General features: G+C 36.5%; 1 protein-coding gene across 1 annotated transcript; it reads left to right on the forward strand.

The window, feature by feature from the left end:
- Positions 1–602: 602 nt before the first annotated feature.
- Positions 603–24078, forward strand: LOC109090101 (NACHT, LRR and PYD domains-containing protein 12-like). Its single transcript, XM_042752231.1, has 13 exons — positions 603–625; positions 1738–1839; positions 2832–2909; positions 3760–3864; positions 4780–4864; positions 5003–5195; positions 5284–7108; positions 9084–9254; positions 20420–20593; positions 21849–22019; positions 22238–22411; positions 23477–23641; positions 23901–24078. Exons 1-13 carry the CDS (start codon positions 603–605, stop codon positions 24076–24078), a joined length of 3444 nt encoding a protein of 1147 aa, XP_042608165.1.
- Positions 24079–27891: the final 3813 nt, after the last annotated feature.

Here is a 27891-nt window from a genome sequence, read left to right on the forward strand (position 1 = left end):
GTAGGCTAACTGACAATCGCTGGTCAGTATCATGTTTTGAAATATCATGTCGCTGATTAGAATTTGCAAACATTAACTTTATTGCACATATAATTAGAAAGTTCTTGAACGCGAAGTTTGAATGTGGGAATTTAAAACCAACTTTACCCAAGTCTTTCGTTTAAAGAAGTCAATAAACCCCAGCGAATGTGTTCTATTAAATTTCTTAAGGTTCTGTTACTGTATTTTTGGGTTGTTAAAGAAAAATTGCAACGAATCAGATGTTGTATGACTAAATAGCATATTTTTGTTACATAATATACGGAGTACTTACATCATAATTACTGGAAAAAAAAAATCATTATTGTGAGATAATTTGAAGTTAAGTAAATTGTTAAATAATGGTCGAAGGGAAAAGGACTGATACAAGAATTTCATTAAAAAACTGAATAAATTATCTACTAAAAAAAAACAAAATAAGTATAATTTTTTTTTTTCCCCCCCTTTTATTATAACAACACTTAATAACTTCAGCATAATAAAAAAAATAGATAGAGGCCTGCGTTGTGAGGAGTGATTGGATGTTCTGAAGTGATCTGAAGTAAACGGACTCTCCATCTGAGATGAGTCACTCAGAGAAACAGAGGTAAGACTGCTTGTACTTTATAAAAAAAACTAACAAAATATAAACATATATTTAACAATGAAAAATGAACAGAATATATACATATATTTACAATTCTAATCAATAAACTATATTTTAAACACGAGAAAGAGGGATGCAAGTGACACCAAAGAAAAGAAATGAACAAAACAGAAACAGAAAACAGAAAATCAGATCTAACTCATAATTCAACTTCTAACCAAATTAACAGACAAATAAAAATAAAAATAAAGCAATTATTTAGCGCCAAGAACCCTAAACATCCCTACTCCAACTAGCAAACAAAACTTACAAAGGGTGGCATTCACTTTCTTACCCGGGGTGTCGAGTTATCTATATATTGCACTATGTAAGTCAAGTGACTTATCACCTATCGCGTTTCCCTTGGACAGAGCAAACACCATCAAAACGACAAAAAGGAAGGGGAAAAAACAAAAGGGAAAGAATAGCTAAATAATAACAAGTGAGATGGTAAACTAAAAGTGGTAGGGATTAAAACTGTAACCAAACAAATGATACTAGCTCAAAGAACAATCCTAAAACACAACACAAGGCAAACAAGCAGGGGAGCAAGGATCCTCTCTCTTTCATTTCAACATGCTTTTATATGCTGCTGGGAAACTTGATCGGCAGTGGAGAAGTTGACATCATGAGGTTTAATAACAACATCCCAAACCAACTAGAAATCAGAACGGGTGAGCCTAAGAAAAATTACAGAGAGCGATGGAAAGAGAGAGAGAGACACAGGCATGTAACACATAAACATTATAATTTAAGACCCAAAGACATTTAAATTCCAGAACAAAAACATCTTGATCCCATCCCACTGAAGTCTCTGTGGAATGACAAGATTTTTTATTTAGATTTCCATTGAATCAAATATCAAACACAGACAAAGTTAAGGAACGCGTCCAAAACATTACATACTTTTGTTCAATTTATCTTCCTATGGTTAAGTTGAGAATGATAAGGCACAGTTATTGCTGAAGGTCAAATGTATTTAATTCCCATTTGCAACATCAAATGTCTTCATATGGGCTTGATGAAACTATTGTCATAAAATGTTTTTCTCTCTTAATTCTTTGTGTCATCAGTGTAAGATCACGTGTGTCCAGCTCTGTATCTGTGAAGAGTGACCAGTCAAAAGATGGTGAGCCACCGGAAATCACAGAGAAACAAACGTCATCTGTTAAAAGGTACTTTATTTGTTTTACATTTATAACACTATTTAGCTAATTTCTGCACTGTGGTATATGTAAGACAACTTGATTAAATAAAAACAATACATCACAGAAAGACATGTCATGTAATCTGCTTCTCTCTTTAATTAACTCTTTAATAGACTGGAGTTTCTTTTCATTAATTCAGTTACACAGAAAACCCCCAGGGGGCATAAATTCATCATGGAAAGACATCAGACAACAAAAAAAATACATCCAACATACATCCATTTCCATCCATCCATATTTATGATCAAATGCACATTTACTGTATACTATATTTAATTATTGTATTTAATTATTTACTGAGGAACCTATTATAATAAGGTGTGTTTTTCCTCTCTGTTCTCTGTCATTAGTGTAAGATCAGGCTCACATGTGTCCAGCTTTGTGTCTGTGAAGAGTGACCAGTCAAAAGATTTAGATTTTACAAACTTCAGTGAGAAAAAACCATCATCTACCAAAAGGTATTTTGTTAGTTTCTCCAACATTAGTAGTTTGTCAAAGGTAGGTTAGCAAAGTATATATTTTTTCTAGCTGTTCAGTAGGCTTTGGAACAGTGGAGAATCTGAAATCTGGGTTTCAAAATTAAGAAGAAATTCTGCTCTATTTCTAGGTCAATCAAATATGGTTGACAATCAAAAATTAATAAAAAAAAAAAACAACAAAATCTCTAGGTCAATCAAATATGGTTGACAATTAATATGTGGATCATGTGACTAACAGTGCACTGCTGATTTATAGCCAAAAGAATTCTGAATTCGCAAACTTAAGACAGTGCACTGCTGATTTATAGCCAAAAGAATTCTGAATTCGCAAACTTAAATGCGGTTGCAAACATGCAATTCTGTGAAGGGCAAGATAGCGAGAGCATGTGCAGATATCAGACATGACAACCTTCTGTAGTAAAGCTTTTTTCTCTCTGTTCTTTGTGTTATTAGTGTAAGATCAGGCTCACATGTGTCCAGTTCTGTGTCTGTGAAGAGTGACCGTTCAAAAGATGGTAACCTACCAAACTTCAGTGAGAAAACAGCACCGACCAAAAGGTATTTCATGTGTTTTTCATTTTACCATTGCATTAGCCAATTTCTCAACTGTGGTGCATATGATAGAATGTGACTAAATAAAACAATGCCAGACTATATTGGGAAAACACCATCACCTACCAAAAGGTATTTTGTATGTTTCTCCAGCATTAATAGTTGTCAAAGGTAAAGCAAAGCTATATTTCATTCTAGCAGTTCAGACAGAATATGCTGTTGAGTCCACATTAGAAATCTGGGTTTCAAAACCCAGAACATTTCAGGAACAGTTTCAGAATATAAAAAAATAAAAAAACATAATCTAACTTAATCTACATAATATAAGATTTTTGTGTTCCACTGAAGCTGATAATCTAATATGAGCAACACTGATCATGTGACTATTTGTACAGTAAATCAGATTTTTGTGTTCCACTGAAGCTGAAGACTAACATAAAATAATATCAAAAACATAAATAAAAGATTTCTAACATAAATTATTTAACCAGAACTTTTTTTTTCAGCACCAAATATTTTGTGTAGTGAAAAAGAAGGCAGATGCAGTCAAACACAGTATTGAGGACAGTTAATTTATTGACATGTTCAAACTAGACCTTAGCAGTGGGTATCTGTATACTGAAGCAAATTATTCCGAAGTAATGAGTTGAACATAATCTATGTTTTTAAATTAGACATTCATTAACAGATGTTAGAAACTGGATAAACATGTAATTTAACTGAAGTAACAGATTTGTTGAGGGGAAATTGCTGTTTTCCATTTTCCTTAGTAAAAAATATTTCTGTGGAGGATGAGAGAGTGAGAATGTGTGCAGCCATCAGACATGAGTCTTCTCTCTGTTCTTTGTGTCATTAGTGTAAGATCAGGCTTACATGTGTTCAGCTCTGTGTCTGTGAAGAGTGACCGTTCAAAAGATGAACCACTGAAATTCAGTGAGAAAAAAACATCACCAAACAAAAGGTATTTCATGTGTTTGCATTATAGCACTACATTGGCTAATTTCTCTACTCTGGTGTATATGAGAGAACATGACTAAATAAAACAATAAAACACAATACGAAATGTCTGGCAAGCTGCTTCACTCTAGTGAACTTGGCCTGGAGCTTCATTCCAATTTATTACAACATCAACATAACATTAACCAAAAAAATAAAAAAGTATATGTGAAACATATATGAAAGATGTTTACAGGCTTTACATAACATTATTTAAAATATTACTAAGGTCTATGTTACTTTTACATTAGCCCGTGACATTTCAGTCAGGTAAATGAATGAAATACACTTACAAAGCAAAATTTGTGTTGGACTCACAATTCCATGCTAATTATGGCTTTTGTAAATATGCAAATATGTGAGAAATGATATTTGAGAATAAAAAATCACAAAAAAATGTTTAAAAACAAAGCAAGACCCATCAGTTAACTATAAAAAACTATATTAATATCTTAAAATGATTATGCCTATACACTATTAACATGTAGCCTACCTGGATCAGAAAAAGTAGACCTACACTTTATATTTCTGTAAGTGTCTTTAACTACTGGGTACTTACATTTAAATTAATTATTTAATACAATGCACTTACTGACAAAAAACAATCAACTACGTTTAATAATTATATTAAAACAAAATAAAAGTTTGTCAGAAGCAAAATTCAGTACTTTGCAGTAAGAACTTATATTTTTTTACCCAATTTTATTTGTAACTTATATTTATCCCCAATCGGCAAAAAGGTTGAAAATGAATGTGTACCTAAATGTTTAGTTTTTTAAAAAAATCCTTAATTACTTCCAGAAATAAAACCCTATTGGTAATTCTGATTATTCTTTACTTTGTTTAACATGATCAGTGCCCAGCCTTATTTTCCTGACAGGGTTCAACATGAGAAATCAGGCACAAAGGTTCAGAAGTGCCACTTCCACAAGAAGTTCAGAGAAAATCTCCACAGCATATTCCAGGTAGGAATTAAATTTCTTCTAGATGACATTTGGACTTTTGTTCTATATGTAAATTATTTATATTTAAAGAATTTTTGATATGTGAACATACAATTTGGTTAATTTTTGTTCTACACCTTTTTTCTTGCTTCTTTTTAGGATCTTGAGGACAAAATAATAACATTTTTGAAGTACGAGCTGGAAAAGTTTAAGAAAATATTAAAAAAGGAAAACACACAATACTTTGTGAGAGATAAAGATGACATGTGCAGTATCAAAGAAGCAGCTCTTGATCTCACACTCTACTTCCTGAGAGATATGAAGCAAGATGAAGCTGCTGATACTCTAGAAGGTAAGAGTCTTATGAATGTAGACTGACAGATTGTCACTTGTAAATGTAGAAGATTTTAATGAAAATATATTTTTGTTCCCGTGTTTAGATAAGCTGGTCTTCATGCATCTCAAATCAAACCTAAAGAAAAAGTATCAACGTGTGTTTGAAGGAATTGCAAAACAAGGTGACGCTACACTTCTGAATAACATCTACACAGATCTCTACATCACTCAGGGTGGTAGTGAACAGGTCAATACTGAACATGAGGTAAGACAGATTGAAGTTACTTCCAGGCGTCATGAATCACAAGAGATACAGGTTGAATGCACACATTTATTTAAACCTAGAAAAGAAAAGAAGATCAGAACTGTACTGACAAAAGGAGTTGCTGGAATCGGAAAATCAGTCTCTGTGCAAAAGTTTGTTCTGGATTGGGCTGAAGGAAAAGAAAATCAAGATATCAGCTTCATATTTCCTCTTCCATTCAGAGAGATGAACTTACAGGATAAAGAAAAACAAAGTTTGATGGACCTTATAACTCAGTTTTTCCCAGAGACAAAAGGACTGAACCTTGCAAAGAGGAATATTTACAAAGTCCTATTCATCCTTGATGGATTGGATGAATTTCGTCTTCCTCTAAACTTTAAGGATAATGAGACATTGTGTGATGTATTGTCACCAGCGTCGCTGGATGTTCTTCTGACGAATCTCATCAAGGGAAATCTACTTCCTTCTGCTCTCATCTGGATCACCACCAGACCAGCAGCTGCCAGTAAGATTCCTCCTGACTGTATCGACCGGGTAACAGAGATACGAGGATTCAATGATGCACAAAAGGAGGAGTACTTCAGAAAAAGATTCAAAAATGAGAATCAGGCCAAAGAAATAATTGATCATGTTAAAAAATCTAAAAGTCTTTTTATCATGTGCCACATCCCAGTCTTCTGCTGGATTTCAGCCACTGTTCTCCAAAACATTTTGGAAATGAAAACAAATAATGATCTGAAGAACAATCAGTGTAATGATGCCTCCAAAACACTGCAGGAATCAAATACTGAAGACACTCCCAAAACTCTGACACAAATGTACACACACTTTCTCCGCTTTCAGATCCAGCAGAGCAGACGAAAATATGATGGAGAATACACACCAGATGTTTCCTGGGATAAAGACGCCATCCTTTCACTGGGGAAACTTGCATTTCATCAGCTGGAAAGAAACAATGTGATCTTCTATGAATCAGACCTGGAAGCCTGTGGTATTGACGTCTATAAAGCATCAGTATATTCAGGCATGTGTACCCAGATCTTTAAGGAGGAAACAGGGATCATTCTTGGTACCATGTACTGCTTTGTTCACTTGAGCATTCAAGAGTTCATTGCAGCCCTTTATGCACATCTGTTTCTAGACATCAACAAGAAAAGTGTGTTTGTTCATGAGTCTACAGAACAGGACAGCAAAAAGGAAACCTTGACTGATTTGCTCAAGACTGTAGTTGACAAAGCGCTTGAGAGTGACAATGGACATCTGGACCTTTTCCTTCGCTTTCTTCTTGGCCTGTCAATACAGTCCAATCGACTACTGTTACAAGGTCTGTTGACACAGCAAGATGAAAATGACCAACGCAAAAAGGAAATTGTTCAGTACGTCAAGCAGAAATTTGAAGCTAATCTGTCTCCAGAGAGATCCATCAATCTGTTCTACTGTCTGAATGAACTGAACGACCAAACTCTGGTCAAAGAGATTCAGACTCACCTTAGCAAAGGAAGTCTCTCATCTGTTGAGCTTTCACCTGCCCAGTGGTCTGCTGTGGCCTTTGTGCTGTTGACATCAAAGGAAGAGCTGGAGGAGTTTGAGCTTCAGAAATTTAAGAAATCAGACGAGTGTCTCATTAGATTATCAGCAGTCATCAAAAACTCCAAAATAGCACTGTAAGTCATTTAATACAATTTGGTTATTTAGCAGTTTTTTTGTTAGTAGCAGAAGAACATAATATTTATTATAAAAACATTGTTCCATTGTTATTTTCCAATATGAAGTTATTGTTTACCTCAACTTCCTAATTTAAGTCTTCTTTTTTTTTTTTTGAATGATAATTCAAACTTCTCAGTGTACTAATAATTAACCTCCATATTCTCCACCCCAAAAAACAATGGAGTGCTTTCAAATATAAAACTCATTGTCAGTAAAGCTATAAACCTTAAAATGGTATTCTTGTTTGGTTTATGTAGCAAATTTGTGACTTAATCAAAAATACTAATGATTTTGTAGTTGCAATGTCAGTCTAGCCCACCAATCTTACAATATTTTTAATGATCACGTAACAGTAATAGATGGATAGATGGGGCGTGACGAGACACTTATCCCACCAGATGAGACGAGACACGAGACTGGGTTCACGAGAACGAGACGAGACAATATTTTTAGACTTTTTTTTTTTTAAAGAAATCCTTAATGATGAAATATTTATGGAAAAATAGTCTTTTATTCAACTGAAAAACACAATGCAAAAAAAAAAAAAAAATTTGTAGGTGCGTTTTGAAATTAAATTGTACTTTATGAAATTAAACATCTATTTTAATACATTTTATGCAGGTATAAACAACATGTAAACACTGCAAAAGGTTTTTGCCACAAACTCAACTGACAGGCAAGTAACTGCACAAAATTATATAGTATACATAAAAATAAATAATAAACAACACAAATATCCCTTTAAAGTAGCAGTCAATCAAATTAATTATTAAACAAACTTACACCCAAATAAAAAAAAAAAAATATTTTCCACATTTAATTTTTCTCAACTCCTTTTTAATAGTTAAATAAAATTGTATTCATTAAAAATCATGTCTAATTAATTGAAATCATGAAACATACATTTTCACATCAATTTATTAAAAGTTTAACAAAAATTGCATATTTAGGACCCTATGAAATGTTTTATTTTTTTCTCAACATATTCTTTAGATATTGTTACCAAATTATGTGTTTTAGCATGTCTAACTATTTGAATGCATAAAACAACTTAATTTATTAATTTAATTTTTTCTTAAAGTAGCCTAATTCTGTGTTGTGTATTTACATTTTTCTGGTTATCAAATGAAGGCATAAAACATTAATTTAATCATTTATCATTTAATTATTGAAAATTAAGCAAACTTTATTTTTTTTTGGCAAACAAAGGGGATTTACTATTACAATTAAAAAATGGAAGAAATGTTGTGTGATTATTACTTAAAAATAATGTTTGTTTCATTTTAGTAGTTGTAGGAGGAGGCTATGTACATTCTACTAAAAAATAGTAATAGGCGCATTGTCGTTATTTCAAACCGGACTTTTATTTTGACAGGTTGACATGAATACCTTTACAGTTCTGTGTATGTGATATGACGCTAGTTTTACTCAAATCAAATGGTAAAATGCTCATGAAGTGACTCTCAGAGCAGTTCTGTAGATGATGTTAATGTGTTTAGGTCCTCATTTAGTGAGATGGCAGACGCTGAAATCACTGCGAGCATCATGCGCTTTAGTGTGTGTGTGTGTGTGTGTGTGTGTGTGTGTGTGTGTAAACTGCACGTCTGCACAATTCATTAACAGAGACAGGCAGAACATGCAGGATTCATATTTGAAATGACTTTTGTGGCTTTATATTTACAGATACAAGTCCATATCATGATTTGATTTAAGTGTAATGACCTACTTTTGGTTAATTAATTCAAAATTTTACAAATTCCATGGATTTTGGATATCATCACGTTCTGGCGAGACCAGTCAGATCTCGCGAGACCTCGTGCCATGAGATCTCATCACACCCCTAATAATACATTTAATATTTGTATTTAGTTCATGCATTTTACTGTATTATACTGTATGAATTCAATCTAATGTGACTTGTTTTCCTTGTAGGCTGAATGATTGTGACTTAACAGACAGAAGCTGTTCAGCTCTGGCTACAGTTCTTGGTTCAGATACCAATCTGAAAGAGCTGAACATGAACAATAATAATCTGCAGGATCCAGGAGTGAAGCTGCTCTGCACTGGACTGGAGAATTTAAAGTGTGAACTGGAGATACTGAGGTAAGTTGTGTGATGACCAATAAAAAACTGATCTCAACCAAACCTAAAGATTATGATTTTGTTTGACATATTTTAATAGACAAATGATGAATTTCACAGTTTACTATCTCCCTTGTTAAAAAAATATGGGCATTATGCAAAATGATTAATTTAAATCTCCTTTTGTTTGACTAATAATGTCTAACTTTCATTATCAAGGTGTAGCAAAGCAAAATTTCATAATATACACTAAAAGCAACTAGGTAACATTTAGCATTGCTACCAGCTAAATCACACACACACACACACACACACACACACACACACACACATATATATATATATATATATATATATATATATATATATATATATATATCCAATATGTAATTGGATGTAGAAGACCTTATAGATGTATACCATTTTGATATACTGTAGACATTCTTCCAAGTTAACATTTCTATTTTGCTTTTATTTTTTATATTTATATATTTAGGCAACCATTAGATGCAGCTCTAGGATTGAGTCAGAATTCAGATACATTTATTAATTTTGATCTGGTTAATCCACCACAGAAAGGAAGGCTTAACTATTTTAGCTCAGTGATTTTTTTTTTTTTTTTTTTTTTTTTGTTTTGTTTTTTTGCTTTCCAGCAAAAATGGTATGTTGCTGGTAATTCCACACCATAAATGTGGACTTTGATTAGGCCATTCTAAAACTTACATTTTGTTTTTCAACTATTCTGATGTAGAGTTACTTGTATGTTGTGGACCATTCAGATGAAAGACTTTCACACCTATAGAGTTTTAAGGCCAGGACACACCAAGCCGACTTCAAAGAACTAGCGGCAACAAAGCCGACAGTTTTGTCGCCTCACGTTGTCAGCATCGGACCAAAAAGCTGCGCTCAAACACACTGCACAGACTACAGCCGATGGCAAACTAACACATGCATTCTGCGCATGCGTGAGATTAATTAACTGTCTATATCAGCAGCTATCAATATTATTTATTTGTCATTCAAAAGGAACAAAGATATACGAGATAAACGCAGATATGCAAAACATAAACAAAGCAGCGCTTGCTTACCATTTTGAATATCAGTGTTGACAATTTTGATCATTTAAGCGGCTCATGTTGTTATTCAATTCAATTCAATTTACGATACAAATCATTACAAAGCAACTTTACAGAAAATTAAGTTTCTACAATATTTAGTAGTAGCTTATCAGTGGTGACTGTCAGTTCATGTGCATATAGCAGAAATGTTCAGAAAAATCAATAAAAAGACGTAAACAAACAGACGATTAACACTATTAACAGCAATTATGCAATCAAACTTATAGCAAAATGTGGTAGTTCTGTATGTTGTCTCTGGGTTAGCATCATCTGAGGTCCTCTGAGGGGCTGGCATCATCTCTTCTCAGGTGTTCTGGATCCAGACTGGAGCTTGTGTAAATCCTAGTTACCACGGGATGTAAATCCCGTGGCAAAGCAGAGAAACAAATAGAGACATAATTAGCGTAGCTGCTGTTCCAGCCAAGTAAAATTAATTAGTTTAACCCAAGCTAAAGAATAATAATGCACATTTGATCAGATATAACTGCAGTCCAAAATTATGAGATGCATTATTTGAATGCTTGGCCAAAGAGGTGTGTTTTTAATCTAGATTTAAACAGAGAGAGTGTGTCTGAGCCCCGAACATTATCAGGAAGGCTATTCCAGAGTTTGGGAGCCAAATGCGAAAAAGCTCTACCTCCTTTAGTGGACTTTGCTATCCTAGGTACTATCAAAAGTCCAGCGTTTTGTGACCTTAGGGAGCGTGATGGGTTGTAGCGTGGTAGAAGACTAGTTAGGTACGCAGGAGCTAAGCCATTAAGGGCCTTATAAGTAAGTAATAATATTTTGTAACTGATACGGAACTTAATAGGTAGCCAGTGCAGAGACTGTAGTATTGGGGTAATATGATCATATTTTCTTGACCTGGTAAGGACTCTAGCCGCTGCATTTTGGACTACCTGTAGCTTGTTTATTGAGGATGCAGGACAACCACCTAGCAGTGCATTACAATAGTCCAGTCTAGAGGTCATGAATGCATGAACTAGCTTTTCTGCATCAGGAACAGGTAACATGTTTCGTAGCTTGGCAATGTTTCTAAGATGGAAGAATGCTGTTTTTGTAACATGGGAAATATGATTTTCAAAAGACAAGTTACTGTCTAATATAACCCCCAGATTTTTTACAGTAGAGGAAGTAACAGTACATCCGTCTAGTTGCAAATTGTAATCTACCAGATTCTGTGTAATGTTTTCTGGTCCAATAAGTAATATCTCTGTCTTATCTGAATTTAATAGGAGAAAATTATTGGTCATCCAATCTTTTACATTTTTAACACACTCTGTTAGCTTAGATAATTTAGAAGTTTCACCTGGTCTTGTTGAGATATATAGTTGAGTATCATCAGCATAACAGTGGAAACTAATCCCGCATTTTCTAATGATATTACCAAGGGGCAACATGTATATTGAAAATAGCAGAGGACCTAGGACAGATCCTTGTGGCACTCCATATTTTACTGATGATAAATGAGATGACTCCCCATTTAGATAAACAAAGTGGTAGCGATCGGACAGGCAGGATCTAAACCATCTTAAAGCCTGCCCTTGGATACCTGTATTGTTTTGTAATCTATCTATGAGTATGTCGTGATCTATGGTGTCAAACGCAGCACTAAGATCAAGTAAAACTAGCAATGAGATGCAGCCTTGGTCTGATGCAAGAAGCAAGTCATTTGTAATTTTAACAAGTGCCGTTTCTGTGCTATGATGGGGCCTGAAACCCGACTGAAATTCTTCATAGAGATAATTTTTTTTTTGGCAGGTAAGAGCACAATTGAGCAGACACAACTTTTTCTAAAATTTTAGACATAAAGGGAAGATTTGAAATGGGTCTGTAATTTGCCAGTTCACTAGGATCTAGTTGTGGTTTCTTAACAAGAGGCTTAATAACTGCCAGCTTGAATGGTTTTGGGACGTGACCTAAAGATAACGACGAGTTAATAATATGGAGAAGCGGTTCTTCTGCTACAGGTAACAACTCTTTCTGTAATAAACTGTGAGGGAAAACTAATAAACATGTTGTTGGTTTAGATGCAGTGATAAGTTTATTTAGCTCTTCCTGTCCTATAGTTGTAAAGCACTGCAGTCTATCTTTGGGTGCGATAGATAAACCTAAAGTATTAGACGCTGTAGAATCTACATTTGTTATTGTATTTCTGATGTTATCTATTTTATCAGTGAAGAAATTCATAAAGTCATTACTATTTAACTGTGAGGGAATATTTAGATCGGGTTGCGTCTGGTTATTTGTTAATCTAGCCACTGTGCTAAATAAAAACCTTGGATTGTTTTGGTTGTTTTCTATGAGTTTACGGATATGCTCGGCCCTGGCAGTTTTTAGAGCCTGTCTATAGCTGGACATACTGTTTTTTTCCACGCAATTCTAAAAACTTCCAAGTTAGTTTTTCTCCATTTGCGCTCAAGACTACGAGTTTTCTTTCTTGAGAGCCTGGGTATTACTGTTGTACCATGGCACAGTACGTTTTTTTCTCTAACCTTTTTCAATTTGATGGGGGCAACAGCTTCTAATGTATTAGAGAAGATAGTGCCCATATTGCCAGTCATTTTGTCTAGTTCATGTGTATTTATGGGTACACAGAGCAGTTGAGATAAATCAGGCAGGTTATTTGCGAATCTGTCTTTGGTGGCTGGAACAATAGTTCTGCCCGGACGATAACGCGAAGCTATATAGTTATTATTATTAATACGCAGAATGCACGATACAAGGAAATGGTCAGTAACATCATCACTTTGAGGTACGATATCTATGTCAGTAATATCGATTCCATGCGATATAATTAAGTCTAGCGTATGATTAAAATGATGAGTGGGGCCCGGTGACATTTTGCTTTACTCCAAAATAGTTTAATAAGTTAGTAAACGCAAGTCCAAATGCATCATTTGTATTATCAATATGAATGTTAAAATCTCCGAAAATTAGCGCTTTATCAGCGGTAACCAACAGGTCTGAGAGGAAATCTCAAAATTCTTTTAGGAATTCTGTATATGGCCCTGGTGGTCTATACACAGTAGCCAGAGAAAGAGATACGATAGATTTCTTTTGCATATCTGACAGTGTAACATTAAGCATAAGTATTTCAAATGATTTAAACCTGTATCCTGTTTTCTGGGTAACACTAAGAATATCACTATATATTGTTGCAACACCTCCCCCACGACCAGTCTGACAGGGCTCATGTTTATAACAGTAGTTTGGTGGAGTAGACTCATTTAGACCAATATAATCATTTGGTTTTAGCCAGGTTTCAGTCAAGCAGAGTACATCAAAACTATTATCTGTGATCATTTCATTTACAATAACTGCTTTGGGTGGTGAGTGATCTAATGTTTATGAGCCCAAACTTTAAAAATTGTTTTTGTTCATTTTTTATTTTTTTTCTGGTTTAATCACGATAAGATTTTTTTCTAGATCCTACATTAAATTTATATTTTGACCTCACTATTCGGGGAACAGACACAGTCTTAATAGATTGGACAGCGCAAGTACTTCTATTTAAGTGTGTAGAACAAAATCCATCATAGCAGTTATTTGAGAATTGGCTTACTAGTCAAATGGAGCGTAGAGTCCTGGAGATGTTGTCCGACAGCAGTCCTGCTCCGACTCTGCTGGGGTGCAGGCCATCAGCGCGAAAAAGCCTAGGTCGCTCCCAGAAAAGATTCCAATTATTAACAAAGAGCAGTTTCTGTTCTTTACACCATGACAATAACCATTCATTTAAAGCAAAAAGTCTACTGAACCTTTCGTGTCCTTGTCGATACGTGGGCAGCGGTCCTGACACGATGATCGTCGCCGCGGGCGTCGTGCTGCGAACAGTCTCGATCAGGCTCCTGAAGTCCCTCTTCAGCGTCTCCGTCTGCCGCTGCGTGGTGTCGTTAACCCCGGCGTGAAGCACGACCGCTCTGGGGCTCTCGTCGGCCTTCAGGATCGCGGGTATCTGCGCAGAAACATCGAGAACACGAGCACCAGGGAGACAGTGAGTGTGCACTTTACCTTCGGCTAACGTAGCAGGGACGTGTCGGACGATGGAGTCTCCGACGATCACAGCGTCGCGTTCCGTCTCGCGGAGGGGAGAGAAGCGGTTCCGTGTGGAGATCTCGAAGACCGGAGGGGGAGAAGTCGTCGCCCGGGGCCTGGGCTCGCGTCCTCCGCTGCGGATGCACCCAGGGTCCGTGGTGTCCCCGCGCCGGCGTAAAGGACAACTGGGCAGATCGCGTCCTGGGTGCACCGGGCCTGTGCAGAGAAACACACGGGGTGGAGGTGGTGGGACTGTTAGCAGCGCGCTGTATACTTACCCTGGACTTGTGAGCGTCAGCCCGGGAGGTTTCCAGCGCGGCTCTCCGCTCTCTCAGCTGGGACTGCCCTCTGCTCCAGGACCCGAATTTGCTTCTCCACGGCCTCCAGCTCGAGCTGCACCGAATGCAGCTCGAACGTGTCGTCACCTGCACTCAAAGGTAGACAAACATCCGCCATTAAAGCAAGTAACAGTTAGTAAAGCAATTGTAATGTGTGTGAATAGAGTATTAGCGATGCACGCGGGTTTAGCGACAACCACGCTGGTGATGCTAATGAGCTATAAGCTACTAGCGGACTCGGGAAATCAAAATAAAACTAGTGATAACAAGGCGCTCTGATTGTTTTTGTTGTAGAATACGATAGAGGATATATTCACACGTTATAGAAACGAAAATGATGGTGTATAAAAAATAGATTTCAACAATAAAAAAATAGAAGATAGAGAATAACGTGACGGAGCTCAAACTAGAGGCATACATTAATTAACAAACAACGCGTATTAGAATGATTGGGAAAGATCTCGTAACATTTAAACAGCCTTCTACCTGTACTGCCTTCATTTACGTGCTTGTTTTCATCACTTTCGCATTAATTCTCAGGCACTGACTCGTTCACTAAACTGAACATCCAATCAGAGCTCTCATTCTCGCCATTGGTCCCGATGGCCCCGACGCTGATTCAACATTTTGAATCGGCAAACGTGCTGCCATCGTGAGCCCAAAGAGACGACGAGTGGAACACACCAAACAAACTAACCCGACCGTCACTCTCTGTTGGCCCGACGTTGGCCAATGGCCGATTGAAAGCAGAAAACAAATAGGGTGCACTTTCTTTTTTTGGAAGGGGTGAGGGGGTGCAGTTGTGGCCTATTGGATAGAGAGTCGGACTTTTAACCCAAAGGTTTTGGGCCCGAGTGTCAGGTCCAGCAGGAAATGTCGGTGGCGGGAGTGCAAAACCAGAACTCTCTGCACCTTCAGTACCACGACTGAGGTGAGACCCTTGAGCAAGGCACCGAACCCCCCACTGCTCCCTGGGCATTGCAGCAATATGGCTGCCCACTGCTCCATATGTGCGTTTACAGCTGTGTGTGTGCACTTGGATGGTTTAAATGCAGAGCACAAATTCCAAGTACTGTAAGTGACACCATATTTGGCCACACGTCACGTCACTTCACTTTCTTCTTTCTGCATTCTCAGTCTCCATGAATATCTTGCTGAAACAAGTCACTAAAATTAACAAAAATGACATGAGAAATACAGTATATCTAAAGAAAGCTTGAAGTGTCTATCATTAAATATCGTTTGAAACGAATTAATCGTTTGAAACGAATAATAATCCATATGAAACCAACGCGAGGTACAGTCTTTTCCGTCTGAGCTCAGATATAATGTGATCACGCCCACGCACATCACGCGCTATAAGATAATCATCCAAGAGAAACCAGGGGTTCAGATGCACAAATATGTAAATGTCCACATCACCTTCGTATACAAAGAAAAATTCAAGTTCATCTCGTCTACTTTACGTTTTTGGAAAAAGACCCTGTGAGGAATAAAACAACGTTCACACTACAAGCGACAAAGTGACACGATCTTATTAATTTCAATGGAGAGCTGGCGATTTCCAGCAACAACAGGGGCAGCGGGCTATTGGTGACTGGATGGGGCATGTCCAGTGATGCGACAAAGTTGAGAATTCTTCAACTTTATGCAAATGAAGAGCGACTTTCGGGAGCGACAGCCAATTTGGAAGAAGACGACAGAGCTCATGTGATCATTCTCCTCTTCTCTCGGATGATCTCATTCTGATGGAGTCATTTATTTTTACTTATATTAGTGTTACTGTGTGACATAAACTTGTACACATTAACTTGTTTACACATTTTCCAAACTATAATGCCAGACTAAAATATGTTGAGTGCAACATTTTGAAATATGATTCATACAAATTGAAATACAACATTTCATTGCATCTTAATGTTGTAGGACTCGTCTGCATTTTAGCTCACATTCTCTGGTGATTTATTAAAGTGCCCCTATTATGGGTAACGAAAGGTTTATATTTTGGTTTTGTGAGTCCCCAACAACCGGTTGACATGCATGCATGGTCAAAATAACACGTTCATTGTCTTATAATATGCATTTATTTTTACCTTACTTGCTCAACGACTCACAAATTATTTGTTCAACGATTCATTTTTCCAAACAACTGATGCTAATCTGCAGTGATTGGTCCGATTGGTTTCATTTTTATTTCATCATGCCTGTAATGCCTGATAAAGCCAAGTATTGAGGTGTGTTCGACTTCATGCAGCACTGCGCAGACCGATCAGTGGCTGACTTGAAGAAGTGCATGCCAGTTAGAAATTTTGTCTGACTTGAACCGACACCACGTCACTGTCACGCGTGGCATCAAAGTACCACAATAGCATTTCGAGAGCAGCCAGCTAACTCAGCTGTAGGAGTGGTGATAACGACACAGCTGTTTCACGATTGGCCAAATTCACCACATGACAACAATGACGTGTGTTTCTAACATCTTCAAATCTAAAACTGCTCACAAATCTGTGTTTTTAAAACAGTTAAAGCTTTTATACTGTAGTCGCAATGTTATATTGAGTCATGTTTATCATAAAACACTGATGAAAGCATATATACCCTCACTTTATTAGTATTTAAATAGTATATATTTATGTTGAACTTTATTCTTAAACAGATGGCACTGTATTTAGCAGTATAAAAAAGTGTTTCTGTTGCTCATGAAAACGTTGGTTTATGGGTGGGGTTAGGTAAGGGGGATCATTTTGATTGCATTATTGAGAAACCCCCTGGAGTTTGAAAACACCCATAAATTCAGAAATGTCCACTTTTGCTCTGCAGTGACCTCAGTCTCAATAAAGCAGTGTTTGTGAGCACAGTTCTGCTTTGTGTATAGTGTTACCAGGGAGACCACTATTTTACTGCTCCAAAATCGGCACCTAGTGGCAAAGAATGAATTAGCATTTTAATTCATACCAATGCAAAAAGACCAACTAGTGGGTGGGCAATATGCTAATGTTTCCTATTGACGTCAACGTGAAATGACTTGGGATTCGTTTTAAAAATGATTCAGAGTCGACTCTTTCTTTTGAGAAACAATATCTTTATACACTGTGCACTTTCAGATTTAAAACTTTTGCTTTTGCTTAAAACTGCGTTACACACCTCATGAAATGTCATTTTCAAAAATCCATAATGGGGCATTTTAAAGGGCATACTAAAGCACAAAACATGATTTTTACTTCATAATTTTTAACACTGCATTTGTAACTTAAGTAACATAATTTTATTGACATAAGTAACCAAATTACATACATTTTAAACTTAACGCATTACTTTACTGCATTACCAGGAAAAGTCATTCATTTACAGTAAGTTACTTAACTCTGCATAGATGTTTGTGTATATATCAGTTTACACTTTTCATTGTAGAATTCATTGTAGAAGATGTCTTTAGGGATTAATATTGTTAACTCTTTCCCCACCACTGACAAGTTATCTCATCTTTCATGAGAAAACGCTTACTGCCAAATATGAGATTTTACGGCTTTCTGTATTTTCAACTGTTATATGCTCGGTGGCACTATTATACATCTATTGAATGAGACCAGAATTTCCTGATCAAAAGCACAGACGATGAAGACGCAGAAACGAGCGATCTCATGTGTAAGCAGATGCATATGAAAAATAATGCAATCATCAACAGTTAAAGGGATAGTTCACCCAAAAAATCAAAATTATGTCATTAATGACTCACCCTCATGTCGTTCCAAAACCCGTGAGACCTCCGTTCATCTTCGGAACACAGTATAAGATATTTTACATTTAGTCCGAGAGCTTTCTGTCCCATCCATTTAGAATGTATGTACGGTATACTGTCCACGTCCAGAAAGGTAATAAAAACATCTTCAAAGTAGTCCATGTGACATCAGAGGGTCCGTTAGAATTTTTTGAAGCATCGAAAATACATTTTGGTCCAAAAAATATCAAAAACTACGACTTTATTCAGCATTGACTTCTCTCCCGGGTCTGTTATGAGCGCGCGTTCACAGCACATCCGGTTCGCGAACGAATCACTCGATGTAACCGGATCTTCTTGAACCAGTTCACCAAATCGAACTGAATCGTTTGAAACGGTTCGCGTCAACAATAAGCATTAATCCAAAAAAAACAAAAAAACATAAACTCTTTAACATGGCTGACACTCCCTCTGAGTTCAAATAAATCAATATCCCGGAGTAATTCATTTACTCAAACAGTACACTGACTGAACTGATGACCGAGCCAGATAACGAACGAAACATTGACTCGTTTCTCGAGTCAAGAACCGGTTGCATCGGTTTTCGGATCACCGGTAGTGATGGGGAAGTTCTGTTCTTCTCCGCGAACCGGTTCTTTCGGACAGTTTGATTCAATAAACCGGTTGCCGAAAATGGTTCACCAGTTCTTTTGCGCGCGACGTAATGACTTCATTGGCGATGATTGCCCTTGATTCAAGCCTTCGGTTTACCCTTGCTCATAACATTAGCACAGAATCAGTTCAGAATCAATCACCAAAAGAACCAGTTCAGTTCAGACGCGCTGTGTGTCCGTCTGCTTCACGCATGCGCAGTATCATCAGCTCCTCGGTTCTCGAATCGGACGCGTCCGACAGAAAAGGTTCTTGACTCGAGAACGAGTAAATGTTTCGTTCGTTATCTGGCTCGGTTCAGTCAGTGTACTGTTTTGAGTAAATGAATTACTCCGGGATATTGGTTTATTTGAACTCAGAGGGACTGTCAGCCATGTTAAAAAAGTTAACAGCTTAAGTCATTTGTGGATTAATGCTTATTGTTGACGCGAACCGTTTCAAACGATTCAGTTCGATTTGGTGAACTGGTTCAAGAAGATCCGGTTACATCGAGTGATTCGTTCGCGAACCGGATGTGCTGTGAACGCGCTCATAACAGACCCTGGAGAGAAGTCAATGCTGAATAAAGTCGTAGTTTTTTGATATTTTTGGACCAAAATGTACTTTTCGATGCTTCAAAAAATTCTAACGGACCCTCTGATGTCACATCGACTACTTTGAAGATGTTTTTATTACCTTTCTGGACATGGACAGTATACCGTACATACATTCTCAATGGAGAGACAGAAAGCTCTCAGACTAAATCTAAAATATCTTATACTGTGTTCCGAAGATGAACGGAGGTCTCACGGGTTTGGAACGACATGAGGGTGAGTCATTAATGACATAATTTTGATTTTTGGGTGAACTATCCCTTTAACAGCATATAAAGAAAAACTACCTAATGTTATAGAGTAAAATGTCAATCCAGGAAGTGGTAAAGGACTGTGAAAGCTTTTTGGAGTGCTGATGGATGCAATCTGCTTAATACATGCTTTGATCATCATACTGATATGATCCAGATGCAGTCTTTGATAAAAAAAAGTTTTTTTTTTTTTTTCAGCTTTTTGCTCAAAATGTTGCTTTTTTACAAAATGTACTTACATTCAAGTGTTAATAAAAAAAAGAAAATTTTGTTTAAAATTAGAGGGTCTGTTCTTTATTTTTATGTATTGCATGTTCAGATAGTCGTACAACAAAAATTTCTGGGTACAATGGAATTTTAGTGAAAATGTTAAAAAACGCTGTCAGTGTTAAACGAGTTAAGCTAAATTATAGAAAAGCTGATTAATTCGTTTAATTTTACGTTTTTCATTCCTTTTCTAGACTCTCTGACTGTGGTATCACTGAAGAGGGTTATAAAGCTCTGGCTTCAGCTCTGAGATCTAACCCTTCACACCTGATAGAGCTGGATCTCACAGGAAATGATCCTGGACAATCAGGAGTGAAGGAGCTCAATGATTTACTACAGGATCCAAACTGTCGACTGAAGACACTGAGGTGAGACGTGATGAAATAATACAAAATAAATTAAATGCAGGTGAATTGTTTATATAAATATTATATCACTAATGCAAACCTGCTGTATTAATGTAAATTCAAGAAAAACTATTTCACACTTCTGTCCATCATATTTGGATGTTTTTTTTTTTTTCATCAAGTTTATTTGGGAATTAAATTATATCCTACGTTCATCTCTTCTGCAGGTTTTTGAGTCCTGATGCAGAAGAAGCCTGTCAGTATGTGACTGGATGTGTGGGTAAAATCCATTACTCCTGACAGAACTGAATCTGAGTGAAAATGAACTAGGAGACACACGAGTGAATCAGATCACTGCTCTACTGCAGGATAAACACTGTAAACTCGACACACTACAGTGAGTATTATTAATGTAGTTTTTATTGCACATTTAATCTATGTTAAAGAAATCAGGTGACCTAAACAGAGTTCTCAGTAATCACGAAATGTTGGAATCGAGCACTTTGTGTTTGTAAATTCTCCCTCTCCTGTTTAAAATGTTAGGCTGCGTGGTTGTGGTCTAACAGAGGAAAGTTGTTCAGCTCTCGCTACAGTCCTGAGATCAAACTCCATTCTGAAAGAACTTGACATGAGCAACAATAATTTGCAGGATTCGGGAGTGAAGAAACTCCAGAACGGATTAGAAGATACAAACTGCACACTGGAGAAACTTGGGTGAACTAGTGTTTGATTTTAATAATAACAATAACTATGTCTTTTGAGTTTTAATAATTATTTATTTTGATCAAGAAAAATTACTGTAGTAAACCAAAGAAGAGGGAAAGGCATGCTTGGTGTCAGATGATGAATCATGTTTTTCTCCTCTGAACAGAAGAGGAAAGAATAAACAAAATACATTAGACATTTTTTGATATTAAAATGTTTTGTAATAACATTAATTATATAACACATTACTTTTGTCTTCCTCTAGACTTTCAGACTGCAGTATCACAGAAGAAGGTTATAAAGCTCTGGCTTCAGCTCTGAGATCAAACCCTTCACACCTGATAGAGCTGGATCTCACAGGAAATGATCCTGGACAATCAGGAGTGAAGGAGCTCGGTGATTTACTACAGGATCCAAATTGTAAACTGAAGACACTGAGGTGAGATGTGGTGTAATAACAAAATATAAATGAAATGCAGGCTCATACTTACGTCATGTGATAAAGTATTACAAAACAAATAATGTGCAGGTAAATTATTTATGAAATTCTGCTTCATCTTTCTTTCTTTAGGTTCTTGGGACCTGATGCAAATGAAGCCTGTCAGTATGTGACTGGAATTGTGGGTAAAAACCCGTTACTCCTGAGAGAACTGAATCTGAGTGAACATGAACTAGAAGACACACGAGTGAATCAGATCGCTTGCTACTTGCAGGATAAACACTGTAAACTCAACACACTGATGTAAGTTTTTTTATATATATATTTGTTACAGTGACACTTAAAATCTTGCTGCTATGTTTGTTTTAGCTATCTTTTATAAGAGCGTGCTGACTGAAATACCATATAGGACTGTAATGTGCATATAATCATCATCATCCCCACATGTAATATTCAACTGTCAACTAATACATACTGGGAAATATTAAGATGAAACTAAATCTGTTTTCTCAAATCTGCAGTCTGAATAACAGCGGTATCACAGAAGAAGGTTGTCATGTTCTGGCTGCAGCTCTGAATTCAAATCCATCAAATCTGAAAGAGCTGGATCTGAGTAAGAATAATCTAGGAAACTCAGGAATGAAGATTATTTTGACTCTGTTTGAAAATGTACAGTGTAGACTGGAAAAGCTGAAGTAAGTATTTTAAAAGTGTAACCCATTAATTAAACTGCTTATAATGGGCATTTGGAAGGTTCACTTAATTTTACATTTGCAGAATTTCCAAAATTTTTGTGGACTAATGTTTACAGCATTTCACCAGATTTGTATCAAAGTTTTTATAGTCCTGATGTGAACTAAACACAAAGATTTAAAGGTCACTGTGCAGTTTTACACCAAAATAAAAAGCTTGAGGCTTTAACATTCGAAGATAAAGAAATAAGACGTAAATACTACTATTATAACTGTATCATTCCAAACATTCTCCAAACTGCTTGTTCAGTGTAGGGTTGTGAACATGGTTAGGCTTAAGTATTTTGACATAAAATACATTTTGTATCGTATAGGTGTTTCGAGGCCCCATCCACATGGAGACACATTTAGCTGTATACGCATACATTTTGTATCGTATAGGTGTTTCGTCCACACGGATCCGGTGTTTTGGGAGAGCGAAACCAATATTTTTTAAAACCGGGGTCCCAGAGTGGATAAATCTGAAAACGCTGCCCTTGTGTTTTTCGTGTGGACAGAAATCCGTATATTTTCTGAAACGATGACGTCATCAGCCCACATCTCGCACCTTAGTCAGACACCACTATGTCATGTAACAGCAACAAAACACAACAAAAAAACTGAATGATTGTCTTTTTATTAACTAACAATAACACAGATTAATAAATTTATTGTTCCATGTTTGTTTGTATACCACGTGCAAGGTTTATGCGCACAATCAAAGTCTTCTTCTCTGTTTTGGTGTATCTCTGTGGTAGAATTACAGCGCCACATATTGGTCTGGCATGTATACTACATCATTTTGTGTCGGTTTTGTGGTTTTGTGTGGACATACAGTAGATATTTCTTGAGATGAGGGGGACAAAAAAAAGATTGGATAGGGAAAGCTCTGGCTTTGTGTGGAAGTAGCCTTACTTTACAGTATGATTATCATCGCAAATCTCATATTGGTGGATAAAAGTAATAGCTAAACCCATTAGTTGCATAATTGTGTATAGATTATTTTTTTATTTGTTCTCTCTTCTACAGGTTGAACTTCATCAGTATTACAGGTGAAGGTTGTGCTGCTCTGGCATCAGCATTTAATTCAAACCTCAGAGACCTGGATCTGAGCGAGAATCAACTAGGAAACTTGGGAGTAACAGAAATCTCCAGTCTGCTGAGAAATTCACAATGCACACTACAGATACTCAGGTCTGAATTTAGTTAATGTAAACATGAATCAGTGTACAGCTAAAGCTCCAACTGGTCTGCAAACTGGCATTGTGTAACAAGGAACAAGTCAGTAATGTTACTTACAGTAGTGAAAAACATGATTGTGTGGAAATATTTATAAAGTATTGATAAACAGAATGCATTTTTGAGGTGCTGGGAAATATAAATATCCAACTGGTGTGAGGAATGCTAATAGTAATGAATTCATGTTTTGATCTTTGTTTTTGTCTTTCTGCAGACTTTCAAACTGCAGTATCACTGAAGAAGGTTATAAAGCTCTGTCTTCAGCTCTGAGATCAAACCCTTCACACCTGATAGAGCTGGATCTCACAGAAAATGATCCTGGACAATCAGGAGTGAAGCAACTCAGTGATTTACTACAGGATCCAAACTGTCAACTCAACACACTGAGGTGAGATGTAATGAAATAATGCAAAATAAATGGCATTCTGTTTAATTTTTAATACAAATATTATTTGACTAAAGCAATATTTTGTGCCAAGGTAAATTCAAGATAAACCATTTCTTATTGTTTCCCATCAGAATCAGATGCTATTTTTATTAAACCAAGTTTAGTTGAATCGAATCATGCTTCATCATCTGTTCTGCAGGTTTTTGGGTACTGCTGCAGATAAAGCCTGTCAGGATGTGAATAGAGTTCTGGGTAAAAACCTGTTACTGCTAAGAGAGCTGAATCTGAGTGAACTAGGACTCTTAGGACTCCCTGCGGTACTGCAGGATAAACACTGTAAACTCAACAAACTGATGTAAGTTTTAACATTATCATGATAATTTGTAATACATTTGAACTTGCTGCTGGGTGTGTTTTATGTATTGTTTACTAGAGCATGTTGACTTTTAACTAACTCTTGATAAATATTTAGTTGAAACTGCTTTTTATTTGTATCTGTATTTTCTGTAAACACAGTCTGAATAACAGCGATATCACAGAAGAAGATTGTTGTATTCTGACTTCAGCTTTAAATTCAAACCCTTCAAATCTGACAGAACTGAATCTGAGTGGGACTAAACTCAGAAACTCAGGAATGAAAATCTTCTCAACTCTGTTTAAGAATGAAAAATGTAGTCTGCAAAACTGATGTAAGTATCTCATGTTGGTGGACTAAAATAGTAATAGCCAAAGTTACTAGTTGCACAATTGTATGTAAAGCTTATTTGTTTTTCTCTTTTCTACAGGTTTAATTGCATCAGTATTACAGAAGAAGGTTTGTGCTGCTCTGGCATCAGCATTTAATTCAAACCCTTCAAACCTTATAGAGCTGGATCTGAGTGAAAATAAACTCGGAAACTCTGGAGTGACTGAAATCTCCACTCTACTGGCAAACTCTCAGTGCACACTGCAGATACTCAGGTTAGGATTTGGAGAATTTAAACATGAACAGAAAATTTCTGTCAGTAATATATTTTACAGTAGTAAAAATTAGTAGTATGATTTTGTCTTAAAACATTTTGGCAACATTGTCACATGTTGCATTTTTTGGGCACATATAATTATAAATACCATAATCTGAAAAATAAAATCTTGTTTTTACTAAATGAGTAACTGAATACATTTGAGACATTGCTTTTGTCTTCCTCTAGACTTTTAGACTGCAGTATCACTGAAGAAGGTTATAAAGCTCTGGCTTCAGCTCTTAGATCAAACCTTCACACCTGATAGAGCTGGATCTCACAGGAAATGATCCTGGACAATCAGGAGTGAAGCAGCTCACTGATTTACTACAGGATCCAAACTGTCACCTGAAGACACTGAGGTGAGATGTGATAAAATAATACAATATAAATGTTATGTAGGCTCAATATTCATGCAGATATTATTTCAGTAATACAATTATCTTCAATTTGGTGCATCTAAGTGTTCTGTGCCATTAGTGACAAATGTCAGCACAGTTTAGTTATGGTACAAGCAACACTACAGGTTAAAAAGACATTATAGATTTGGTGATATTCAGTAGTTTGGTATTAACTTTTTCTGAACGCACATCATTTCCAACAAGCCCAGATTCTCAACACCGTGTCGCTCTGCAGCAGATCTGTGAGTCTCCGGTTCTTCACAAACATGCTGTGTCTAGAATGATATTGAGACCAATCAGAATGCTAATGTCATTGTCCATATTTGTACTGAAAATCAATATTTTTGTCCTTCTGCTCTTCGGGACATTTGCTCTGTTACACTGTTTCTTTAAAATAAATATTTGGACGTCAAAAAGTCATTTTTTATATTCAAAGTAAAACAGTAACTAGAGCTTGTCATTAGAAACAATAATGTATTCTGTCTTGACAACATGTATTGTATGGCAATGAACATTTAGTTCAGAATAACTGAATCCTACTTTTTTCAGGTTTTTGGGTCCTGCTGCAGATGAAGCCTGCCAATATGTGATTAAAGTTCAGGGTGAAAACCCATTACTCCTGAAAGAACTGAATCTGAGTGAACATGAACTAGGAGACACACGTGAGAATCAGATCGCTGCTCTACTGCAGGATAAACACTGTAAACTCAACACACTAATGTGAGTATCTTATATAATTTAACATGTATTTGATAATATTATTTTCTCATTTGTTTGAGCCAGAGGTGTCATAATATGAAGTATTACAATTAAACAGGCCATTAAAAACACAAATAATTATAAAATGGAATTTAGCCTTAAAATTTAGGCCAAGTAAGTTTGATATTGGGTCAGTAATTATTTAATTTACTGTAGAGGGAAGAACACAATGGTTCCCTTTGAGTCAGTTACTCCGAGGGAGGTTGGTGACCGATGTATTGGGATCTTGCATTGTGAGACCAATATATTTTGAGTGTAAAACTAAATGAGCCAATGCACATTGATGATTGCATCCAGCTGCTGCTGATCGCAGCTCGAGTATCTTTAGGCAGTGGGTGCAATGCATACTCAGCTTTTCAATTCTGAGCAGAGCGATTCTATTTTTCTGCTCTTCCTTTTCATCTGAGAGGAATTCTGACGAGTCAATGAGCGCTCTTTAGAAGAGGCTTCTTCAACACCTGGTGTTGGTGTGACGGCTCTGCAGTGGTTGTTCCCCTGTGCGCTTCAGTACTTCTGAAAGAGCTAATTTCCCTAAAAGAGCATTACACGGGTGTGATGTTGCATGTTGGAGCCTGTCCTCCAACAAAAAACTCTACCATATAGGTCGTTTGTGCAAGCACCTTATTACGACCTATATTTACATTTTAAAGTTAAGCGGCCTCTAGCGGGCAACAAAATAATGACAGTATAGCATTGCGTCTGTCTTCATGAAATGACGTATAACGTCATTACCAATCAAAACGCACATTTATTTAAATGCAATGTGTGGACTTATTACACCAATCTCACAGTAGTTCGTACATATTTTACTAGGTGGCTTATTCGTTCGAATGACCAAACCTAACCCCACCCCCTAAACCTAACCCTCACAGAAATCATGCTAAATTATGATTTATTGAGCATATACATTTTACTTGCACGTCCGTTCTCTGGGATCGAACCCATGATAGCATGATTGCATATCAAGGTATAACGCAATAATCTACCAACTGAGCTACACGAAACGCAAATCACAGTGCAAATAAAAGAGTACAAAACATAAATATGAAAACGACCTTTTGCCGATAGGGGCGCAATTGTAGTATACGCTCTGATGGGTCGTATTTCAGGGATTTGGACAAACGACCTATACGATATGTTACAATGTAATATGATAATGTAATTGTAGATGTCATGCCATCATTGTGGCAGTATGGCCATTGCTGTTTTGCTGCTGAGACCTCCCCAACACATCAAAATAGATGGAGTCTCCTTACCTATACCCCGATCTAGCCACTCTTTTGTTCTGCAGAGGAGGGCTACTTTGGTGAATAGTCAGCATAGCCTGAGGGTTACAGTGGGGGAAAACCTGGCAAGTGCAACTCCGTTGGCCTCCCACTCCTTGGTGTACATGATGCTTATATGATAAATTTATATTTAGAAATTAATAATTATTTTACTTTAAAGCACCATACTTGTTCAGTAATAACTATGATCATAACGGTCTTATCATGTAACTGTAGGAAGTTCCACCTGGTTTTATCCAAAGCAGATACAAATACTGGCTGTTACATGAAAATTTTAAATACTGTATGTAATGTCATAATTATGAAGTTTTGACAATTAACGTATGTTAGGTAATTGTTGCATTAGGCTATTAATTAATTAATGTTTATT

This window comes from Cyprinus carpio, chromosome B24 (assembly GCF_018340385.1).
Source record: "Cyprinus carpio isolate SPL01 chromosome B24, ASM1834038v1, whole genome shotgun sequence".
NCBI classification, from domain to species: Eukaryota; Metazoa; Chordata; class Actinopteri; order Cypriniformes; family Cyprinidae; genus Cyprinus; species Cyprinus carpio.